We start from the raw sequence: 11,386 nt of genomic DNA on the forward strand, positions 1-11,386 counted from the left end.
TTCCTGCTCACGCATAAGACACTGAAAATGATGAAGCGAGTCAAGTGTCTGCCTCGGGTAGCCTGCACAGACAGTGATTATTTTTCTTTCTCCTTTGCTGAGTTTTAAAAAATGACTCCATAACGAAATTACGTGAAACGTTTATTAGAAATCTTCATTTTTAATCTTAAGTCACAGTTTTAAGTGACAATTATATTTCTACCGAGTATTTTAGAATATTAAACTTGTAAAATTTAACACAAAGCCAGCAACATAAGTCGGTCTGAAAGCCAAGTGACCTGACAACTCATCAGGCAACTAAAAACCAGCCTCTGAATCAGAGCACAATTCTGGGAAGAAGGTTAACAGATGTTCTAGAAACAAGAAAAGAAAACTGCAGACAAGTACAAATGACAGTTTACTTTTACCAAACAGCTTATCAAATGATCTTTATGTAAATACTGCAAATGTTACAAAGCCCCTCAAGAATCCCAACATTATTTTTACAGATTAAGAAAGAATAAAGGCCAAAAATAACACCAATAACTCAATTAAAATAACTCATGCTTGTGTTTACATAAAATTAGATGAGCATAATATATTCGTCACACCACTGTAATTATTCTCTGAAAATAATACTCTAAATATTATTTTCACAATGTAATTATAGTTCTTACCTCAAAAGTGGTTAACAAAAACACTGGCACAGATGCCCTGCTAAAATTCTACCAAGAATAAGGTTCTCACAGAGAAACAGACACTTTATCAGGAGACAGAATACGTTGCAAAAGATTTGTATTAGGTTTGAACTAATATACTATAAACTTTCTTAAGTTCATTGCTGAATCCAAATTTCATTGTTGAATTCCAAATAAAATTCAGTAATATCATTAGTTGCCTTTTGAAAGAAAATAGTGAGAAGTATCACTTAGCCTCTATATTCCTTCTTGCCTCAATAAGAGCCTTCCGACCCTGCGTGTAAACACAGGTTCTCCGCTTGAAATCGATGCAACTGAAAAGTTAAAGACCTAAGTAAATAGGGAGATGTTCCATATGCATGGATTGGAAGACACAGCATCACCAAGATGGCCATTCTCCTCTAATGGGTCTATAAATTCGACATAACGCCTAGTATCCACAAAATATTAACTCTTACAACTTGACAGGGAAAAGACAAACTGCCCAAATAAGAACTGGGCCAAGGACTTGAAGAGACACTTCCCCAAGAGGATTTACAAATGGCCAACAAGGATATGAGAGGTTTGACCCCATTAGCCAGTAGGGAACTACAAATCAAAACCATAATGAGATGCTACTTCACACCCACCAGGATGATTATAATCTAAGAAAAGAAAAATAAATTTTGGTACGGATGTGGAGAAACTGGAACCTTGTACATGGCTGGTGAAAACGTAAAATGGTCAGCTGCTGTGGAAAAGTCTGGCAGTTGCTGAAAAATTTAAATATAAAACTGCTCAGCAATGCCACTGCCAGGTGTGTGCCCAAAAGGCCTGCAGGCAGGAGGCAGGTACTCAGACATCCAACTATTTACAGGCGGAATAACAACCAACTGGTGGAGAGAACCCAACGTCCACCAACGAGTGAATGGAGAGACAAAACGTGGTCTATGTGTACACGCAACGGTGTCCGGCATAAAAAAATGAAGCGACAATATGTGCTAGATGTGGATGGACCTCAAAAAACATTACACTCAATGAAAAACGCCACACACGAAAGGTCACATAACTCTAGGATTCCATTATGTGAACGATCCAGAATGGGTAAGTCCACAGACACAAAAACGCACAATGGTGGTCGCCGGGGGTTCAGGGGAGAGGGGAATGAAAGGGGATGAAACGGAATAAAGAGGGAAAAACCGATGACACCAGAGAGAAAGGGGGTAATTTCAGGAGGAGAGATTCTGAGTGGGCGACTAGGGACAGGATTCGACGCACACGTGGAGCGCTGGCTCCGGCTGATAGTTATTTAATCACAGCGTTTGAAGGGCACTTCCTCTCGGTGTCTTATGTAGGAGGACTTCATCACAAGAGAAGCCTACTTCTGGCCACCGCAGCCACTCGGCTCTGCAGGGACACACTATCCCCCACGCCAGTATCTTTCAGCAATTACGAAACGCGGTACATTCTGCCCTTTCTGAATTACCATACTACACACAGACTTCAAAAATAGCTGCCCTTCCGCACAAGAGGAGTGAAACCTTATTTTATTGCTCATTTTTAATCACCCAAGTTGGGCATTGAGGCTTTCATTTTATTTAACAAAAATAACTTTATAACATCTTAAAGATAACTTACAACTAAATCCTATAATCATGTCGATTTCCTGAGAATACCAGAAAAATTATTACTGTTTTAAATTCTTAGATAACGTAATTCAAAAAATAATTACAATTCCCAAACAAAGAATTCTAAATCAAACAGAGAAATGTAGGAATTTTAAATGAGTTTGAAATGAAAACACTTAGAAGGAGAAATAAACGAACCTGGCAGCACTTGTAACAGCTAATTTCACCTACTTCACTCTGCGCCTCAGTTTCTCCGCTTGTGAGAGACTATCACCCTCCTAAAGTCACGCGTGTTAACATTGAGCACATCTCACTTTGTGTAATAAGCATGGGCATTAAGAACTATATATAAACCAATTTATAAATCATTTTAAATACAGCCAGAGATTTCCCATTTAAAAAAGTTATTTACTGAATTACATTTTCTTTACTAAAAAGAATTTTTTTAACCTGCAATCTAGTACATCTACTTACAAACTAGATTTTCTTATTAAACGACTTAGTTTGCCCATAAAGTATTTCTTTGGATAAAGAGATCGTATATTAAAATTCTGTTTTCTTTTATACGATGTTAATAACCCTAGTTCAAAGGAGAAGTGTTGATACTAGTCCTTCGAATCCAAAAATATTCAAAAAAAATCTAGAAAAGATTCCTGGTCTTCAAATCAAGAAGCTTGGTTTTCCTCTTAATCCCATAGCAACGGCCATTAACAACCAGAGCCAACTTCCCATTCTGTCACACTACGTATTTATCCACTTAAGGTATTTATGCTGGCTCCCTCACTGGAATGTAAGCTCCTCGAGGGCAGATTTTTGTCTGCTTGTGGTCACTGTTCAGATCATACCCAACCCGTAGAACAGGGTCTGCCACATGCTTGAATATGGAAAGACACTGAATTACTCTGCCAGGGCCGACATCATAAAGTGCCACGGACTAGGGCTTCGACAATCAAAATGTATCTCCTCACAGCTCAGGAGGCTAGAAATGAGATGAAGGTTGTCGGCAGGTTACTCCTGAGGCCTCTCTCTCTCTTTGGTTTGTGGATGGCCATCTTCCCCTGTGTCCTCACATGGTCGTCCCTCTATGTGTCTGTGCCCTACCGTCATGCTGGATTAGCACCCACCCAAAAGACCTCCTGTACCTTAATTATCTCTTTAAAGGCTCTACCTCCAAATACAATTGCATTCTGGGGTATGACAGGTTAGGACTTTAACATATAAATTTGGGGGGACACAATTCAGTCCACAAGAGAGGTAAGAAAGGAAATCGTTGCAACTTTATTTCACGGTAATTCTTTAATATCACTAACAAAGTTTCTCTATCGTGAAATACAGAACATTTGCTTTAATGACTGACGTGATACTCCAAGCATTGGTTTTGAAGCCCTTTTCAAAGATATAAATAAGTCATGAATCAAAAAGCAAGTTACCTGTCAGCAGAGACTCCTGCTCCACTCGCAGCTCCCGAAAGAGAAAAATCAAATCAACAGCAATGCAGACCGCATCCAAGTTCCTGCGTCAGATTGTGAGAAACGACAAAGTTAGACCCTTCTTCCTAAGCCTGCGTCTCAAACGATCCAAAAACAGTGCCGAGACCATTTCCTGCGGTAGCAGAACACGGCCTCCACGGACGCCCCGTTATACTCTCCAAAACCCATGAACGCGTTACCTTACGTGACAAAAGGGACTTGCCAGTCTCGAGTTAATTAAAGATCCTGAGACAGGAAGAGTCCCTGGACTGTCTGGGCAGGCCTCACGTGATCACAAGGACCCTTCGCAGGAGGGGGCAGGACGGGCGGTCAGAAAGAATGGAAGATGCTAGGTGCTGCTCTGAAGACGGGAGGCCGGGTCCATGAGCTAAGGGATACAGGCGGCCTCTGAAGCTCGGAACGCAAGGGAACGGATTCTCCACTAGGGACTCCAGAAGGAAGCAGCCCTGTGACACTGTGACTTTCAGTCAGTGGGACTGATTTTAGACTCTGACCTCTAGAACTGTAAAATAAGAAATTTCTGTTGTTTTAATCACTAAGTCGGTGGTAACTCGTTACAGCAGCAAAGGAAACTGATACAGCTCCCTACCTTCTCCCCCTCTCCTCAACGTGAATCAGAATTAAGCCAAGACATTCACTCATAAAGAGGGCTGCAGTGGGGGCACGCGGCTAAGGTCCCCTCGCCCGCCTCGGCTCTTTACCATGCATAAGGCTGGTGGGGAAAGCGGTTGGGCGCCAGCCCCTAGAACAGAAGAGGCTCCTACCTTTACACACACAAGTGGTCACACTGCCGATTTCTACGTGACCAGATTTTAAGAAAGAGAGGGAGGGAGGGAGGGAGATGTAATTTCATGATGTGAAAATTTTATGCAGTTCCGATTTCAACATTCCCAAATGAAGATTCATCGGAACACAGCCATGCCCGTTCACTCATGTGACACTACGGGGAGAAGTGAGGCATGCTGACAGAGACCACGAAGCCTAAAGTGCTCGCTATCTGGCACTTTACGGAAAAAGTACAGCAGCTCCTGCACGAGAGGTTGTATTTACACGCAGTGTTAACTGCTTTGAACAGGTCTGAATACTTCCTGAAATTTCATATGACTCGGGTCGTTTGCTTTGCTGTATCAGACCCTGCTCCATACGTCCTAACAAAATATAAGCCCTGCCCACACAAAGTGCCATGTTCAGACAAAAGATGTAAAAAAGGTCAAGGCTTCAGCAGCATCACATCTTTTGACCAGCTCTTTAATAACTTAAAATATACATCTCCTGAAAAACACATACGGGTTGTGATCTGAATCTTGACGAGCTCAGAAATAGTGGCTTTGGTTAAGGTTGGCCTCGAAGTCCTTACTAGAATTTTTGTTGTATTTCTGATTAATAAATGCTTTTTTTTTCCAGGAGCTGATGACCAAAATGGTTGAAATTTCCCTTAAAATCCACAGTGAATAACACGACAAACCGAGAAGGTAAGAGGCAGAAAAACTAACTCTTAAATGGTCATCTGCCATGAAAAGATACCGTGACCACACAAACTACAGCCCTTTCTCGGATGGCCCTGCCAGGAGACAGCTGATATTTCATCTGCCATAGTATTTATCTTGCAATGTTTCAATTTTTACAGTTTGCTTATATAGCTTTTGCTCTCAAAAAAGAAAAGAATTGTTTTCTAAGAAAGCAATGTTAGCTCACGCGTTTACTACGCAAGCGCTGCCCGGCGGGGGCAGAAACGCATTGTGGGCATGCCACGCGCACAGGCACACGGGGCATTCACCTAAGCGATCTCATTTAACACCCACGACAGGCCTGCGTGGGAGCTTCCGCTCACCGGTTCACAGAGAACACTGGTACTCAGAAAGGGGACGGCCCTTGGCCAGGGTCACACGGCTGTGTAAGGGATGGCAGATGCACACGACAAAGCAGACGTGTGTCTTGGGATAGTTATGGTGACGCTTCTGAGCCGAGCTTTCATTTGGAGTCAGAAAGAAGGTTCCCAGGCTCTCCACTCACAGGGTGAGCGACTCTCAGACAAGCTCTTAAACTGAGTCATGGTTCCTCTTTTGTAAAAATGCAAAAACAGTAGCATACTACGTCTTGGGGTTGTTCTACGCATTAAACGAGATGCTGCACGTCGAGGTCTTGGGACAAAGCCTAGTGGTTAGGGCAGGCTCACCGAATGCTCGCCTCCTTCCCCACGAGGCTAGGAAAGCACTAGAACTCGGCCAGCCCACAAACGACGACTCTGTCCTAAGGCTCTCCCTTCCCTGCCCCTTCGTACTAGAGGGCCTCCCTGCCCAGAAAGGGACAAAATAAACTAGCCTCGGGGCCACTCGTCTAGCATGTAACTAGTTCTGTCTTTAAAATGTTAACTATTATTATCAAGATTATAATTGTTTCTATCCATTTACCTGCAAAAGATGGCAGGTTTGGTTTAGAATTGAAGTTAAACAACCCTAGTTTTTTTCCTCCTCTCCTTTCATCTTAAAAATCTCATTAATCATATCAAAGCCTCAGGTATAAGAACTGTCTAGGCAGCGAAGGACGTCCCTCAAGTGGCTTCTGGACCGGCCTAACTTCGCCCATGACAGACAGCCGTGACAGGGAGGCCTGGAGGCTGTCTACATTCAATTTCAGGGGAGAAAGGTGAGCATGCTCTTTGCGGCTTGTGACTTCATCTCTAGCAAAAATTTTTAATAAAAAGCAGATTCCATAAAAATCGGAGAGGACAGGTGCTCAGTTCTGGGCAGAGAGAATAACGTGTGAAAGACAAGAATGGTGCGGAGCAGAGCTGCTCGTCTCTAGCCACATCATCACAGGGATGGCGTGGAGCCTGCAACCGCACAGTCCCAAGGAAATCCCAAGACGGGTCCTCTCGAATTTGCAAAACACGATCCCTGCTCGAAATAAACACCAGGGTAACTGATTAAAACACTGAAACTAATTAAAACATTTACCACTAAGACGAGCGAGGTCCAGAGCTGCCTGCGCATTCAGACAGGCAGAATCTGGGATCAAAGATGCAACATGAAGTTCGGATCACGGTGCTTCGAAGAAAACCCAATACCTCACAACACATTATGGAGACAAACGAGAAACCAAAGGAGCCTGTTCAATACACTCCGTCACCTGCCACGCCGGTCCAGCCTCAGCGCGCGTCTGCCCTGGAGGTGCGCGGCAGCGGGTGACGCTGTGCCGCCCGACCGTCTCTACCAGAGCCACTCTCCCACGCAGAAACGTCACGAGACACACACGGGCGACCGCGAACACTGCTACCTGATGGAATTCTGGTTCACGAAGCACTCGATGCACGCGTTGCGCAGACACCGGAAGCACTCGGTGATGAGCTGCAGGCTGGACGCCAGGTCATCCACCTGGGACGGGTCTCTGCAGGCCCGCTCGACGGCGTGAGAAGATTTCTTCAAGATATCCAGGACTCTCTGGAAGATAGTCCTGGGCGCCGTCTCTCTAAAAAAAGGATAGAATTGTTACAGAACAAAAAATAATCTAATCTCCAAATGTCCCGTTTGGAACACGGCTTGTACTTATTCCCCTGGGGAGGTGGCCAGGCCCATGTCTTTCAGCTCCCGAATTTGTGACACAAAGTAGAACAACTACACACTGAGCACTTACTACGTGCCAGGCGCTGCTCTTATCAACCGGTTCTGTATTATCTCGCTTAACCTCTGCATTAACCTTCTGAAGCCTGTACTGTCCCCTCCATTCTAGAGATAAGATGGCCGGAGCGGAGGAGGTTAAGGAAGTGGCCCACACCGCTCCGGGGGGGTGGCAGAGTCACAGCTGCACCCGGAGCGGACTGGCTGTCGTTCGCCCGCTCCCAGCACAGGCCGGGTCCCCGCTCAGGTGACTGTTCACGCTACGGATCCACCCTTAATCCGCACGGAGCACCTACATTCCATGTTCCAGAGACAAAACAGAGCCATGTCCTCTGTCACGCGGTATGTGCCTAAAGTACACTTACGAGAAACAGTATTCATGAAGGACTGCCTGGGTGGCAAACACGGAGACGCTGGCGACGTGTGCTCTGAGAGAGAGACGGACAGACGGACAGACGGATGGACAGAGAGGGCGAGAATCCAGTCAACTACACAGATTGCCGGGGGGAGAGGGGGAGACGGAGGGAAACAGAGAGACCGAAAGAGAGAGCCCTCTTCAACTGCGAGTGTGCCCAGGGGAGGGAACGTCCCCTGAGGCACCTCGGTCCAGGAGCGCGGGCTGCAGTGGCCATCACCCCAGAGCTAGGAAGATAAGAATGTGTTTGTACGACATGGCAGCTAAATGTGAGCCAACGTCCTCACTCCTCGACGCCCCTAAAGAAACAGCAACCTGTTTTCAAGCTGGAGGTCCGGCTGTGGACGACCGACGAGCGCCTCGCTGGTTAACTCTGACCACATGGCTGCCCCCCGCCGCCCCCCGCTCTACTGTGCCCACGTCCTGTCCTCGGATCAGGCCAGGCCTCAGTCGGGGAACGGAGCGTTTACGCAGAACCAGCAACACCGAAATGCCTCCCGTGGCTGCGCAGGCTCAGGTGCCTGTCAAGACGCTACGACCCCTCCTTCCCACCCAGGGGGGACCCTGCCCTCATGGCTGCGGCTCTGCGAGCACGTGTACTCCCAGTGGCGTGCATCCGCCTCACGGGCAGACCACACGAACCACACTATTTATCTGCCTGGGCCTTTACGGCGCCTGGAGTCAAATCTATGGTCCATCTTTACACTGAATCCCACGGCAATACTAACCTCATTTTTCCGGTCTGGCTTCTCTCCTCTCCCCATTCTCCTCTCTTTTATTTAACTGTATTTACTTTTTAAACTGTTTCTCATTTGTCTTTGGAAAGGGGGGCAGAGTGTAAATCAATCAATTTAAAATTGGGAAATCACACAAAATAATTTGCCCATATCTCCCCAGTCAGCCCTCCCTAAATATGGATCATGAAGCTCTGACTCAGTGTCGCAGTAACTAAGTGACAGAATCAAAAAGGTAAAGATCAGTAACTGCATAAAACAATTAAGTATGTAAGCCTCAGTAACTGCATAAAACAATTAAGTATATAAGCCATTTTCAATAGCAATGTGCCATAAAAAAGAACATTCACTAAACATTCTCAAAAAAGTTTTAAGGAATATTACACATTAATATGCTAAGAAAATACCCATTTTAAGAAACATTTTAAAGAACGACAAGAGTGATCTCGATTCCTACTAGAGCTCTACACCCGACTGTTCTAAAGTTAAGCCTCTTTTTTTCTAGAAAGATAGCTAAGAAGTGTGCGTTTACACCTACATAGAAGCCAACATGATTTCTTTCAGCTAGTCCTTTGTCAGCCACCTCTCCTGTGGGCGTCACCTGAGGTCACTGTGAGATCTTAGCACTCGTTTTACTCGAACTGGTATCCAGCATAGCAAAAGCTTTGGAATCAAACTAGGTAGAGAGAACAAGACAGGAGAAAAGGGCTGTTCTTAGGAAAACTGGGTAACTGATGTTCCAACCACGGGACAATCAGGAAGTTCGTGAACTATCCTGTGGAGAATTTCCAGTGTTACATGCTAATCTGTCATATACGTACCGTGTCTTTTTCCTTTATTACACTTTTAACCATAAGAAAAATGTTTAACTGAGCTTAAGCCCATCAAAAGAATCCTGAGCTCCAAATAACTATTACAGCTACTAAGGAGCAATCATGGCAGCATCCACCTGGCACAGAGTAATCCCCATCTGCGGTACAGACACAAAATAACTTGGGATGGTGATCACTGTCATTTGCTCTCCTGGGCAGCACACCCATGATTTCCTGAAGGCGCCAAGCACTGGCAAGCCTGTGTCTGCTCAAACGTGTGCCTGTCCCCCACCACCCCCCCACCCAATGCCCTTCCCACACGATCCCACCCAACTGTCTGGAACAATCCTGCGTCTCCCTCACTCTCAGCCCTGTGAGCTTCCCCCGCTACCCCAGGCAAACCCGCTCCCACCTCCGCGCTCCAGCGGCCCGCCGGCCAGGGGGCTGGATACCACCACCCACATCAGATTATACTCGCTCACCCAGTCTATGTCCCCAGCTAGCCTATAATGCCCCGAAACAGAGACTATCTTGTTTTTTTTTTCTTTAGTTCTAGGGCCCAGAACTGACATTCATTAATTGAATTTGTTCAAGTTTAAAACAATGATGAGACTCTGCCTACTTGGAGTGGCATCTGACAGCTTCGCAGCTCGTTAGTGACCCAGACCCCTCCTGAGCCAACTAGGAAAGGGAGCCACTGAGGCATCAGCCCAACTCTTCCGTTCCCATCATGAAATCCACACCCATGTATTCTAGGCTCAAACACTTGAAAAACTGTCATATTTTAAGATGGAGTTATCTCACGACTGATCTTTAACAGACATCTAATTTCTCCTTCTCCACTAAACGATACAGTGGATAAGCTTAAAAGGGGGAGAGATGGGTGGAGTTGTAACCCGATGGACTGTATTTTAAACGTCTTGAGAGCAAAGACTATTTCTTAAATGTCTGTATTTCTCCACAAAGGATGGGAGGGGAAAACCCTTTCCTCCCATTTAATAAATAGCTATAGATTTTACTCACCAGATTTTTTACGTTAATAACTTTCATCAGATGAAGACAATTTTACTAACACTAAATGCTACGAAAGCATTTAACTCTCTTCTATACTCCTTTACCTTCCATACAGATTTTTTTTAAAAGCTATTTGGCATTACAGATCCCAAGGAGTACTGTCTGCAAAATCTATGTTCACTGTCAAGACCACACAGCTAAATGTGGCTGATGACTACCGACAGAGAAACAGCTAGTAAAGATCAGTCAATTGTTCCTAAACTGCAAATGTTATTAATAATAAAAACTGCTGTCATTTCTGCTTTCCCAAAACTAACACAAAATATTCACAGAGACTTTAATAAGCTTAGTTACTTCATTCACAGAAGGCAGAAAGTACTTAAGAGGACAATTAAAATTCAACCGTTAGACATTCCTATTAGATAGGAATGCATACCCTGAAGACAACGTAAAAATGAAATGTTACATTACAGAAGCAAAAAAAAGCAAAAAAAAGCCTTTGAATTATACAAAAGGTAGAATTTCATTTCCTTCAAGTTTGAACAGATCTGTAGGTTTAATCTTGGCAAGTCCTGTTTGAGTAAAATTAAAGAAAACTAGCAGTGACTAAGTGTAACCGGTTAGAGAGGTCTAATACAATATATGCACACACGTTTCACAGCTAATGCACCGGGTGGGACCTCCTACCGAAAAGGAAACTAAACACTCGCCATTGTAATGCTGCAGCTGAGACTTTCATACTTGTTAAAAGATTTATTCTAATACCTGGATTCCATTAAAAACTGGCATATGTGGTTTAGAGTAGTTTAACCACTGTCACTAAGAAAAACTATTAAAATATACACGAGTTTAGAGATTAAAGTAACAATCACTGGTTGTTATCTAAAACCATAAACCTCGGCTACTGATTTGACTGGGCTGGATTGAAAAACAGAAAATAAAAACATTTCTATCTTCTGCCAGAAGCAGCCCAGGGCGAAACTCTGAAATTCGTCTTTGCAGACCCCAAACTCTCCTTCT

The 11,386-nt window shown here is 44.5% G+C and overlaps 1 protein-coding gene across 1 annotated transcript in view; it reads right to left on the reverse strand.

Moving 5' to 3' along the window:
• Positions 1-11,386, reverse strand: part of ATXN10 (ataxin 10) — a 138,156-nt gene that overhangs the window by 112,354 nt on the left and 14,416 nt on the right. The window contains exons 2-3 of the mRNA XM_006917317.2: positions 7,051-7,242; positions 3,715-3,797 (exon numbers count right to left, since the gene is read on the reverse strand). Coding sequence (XP_006917379.1) covers positions 3,715-3,797; positions 7,051-7,242 — 275 coding nt within the window. The remainder of the gene's footprint in view (positions 1-3,714; positions 3,798-7,050; positions 7,243-11,386) is intronic.

Source organism: Pteropus alecto, unplaced genomic scaffold, assembly GCF_000325575.1.
Source record: "Pteropus alecto unplaced genomic scaffold, ASM32557v1 scaffold157, whole genome shotgun sequence".
In the NCBI taxonomy this organism is placed as follows: domain Eukaryota; kingdom Metazoa; phylum Chordata; class Mammalia; order Chiroptera; family Pteropodidae; genus Pteropus; species Pteropus alecto.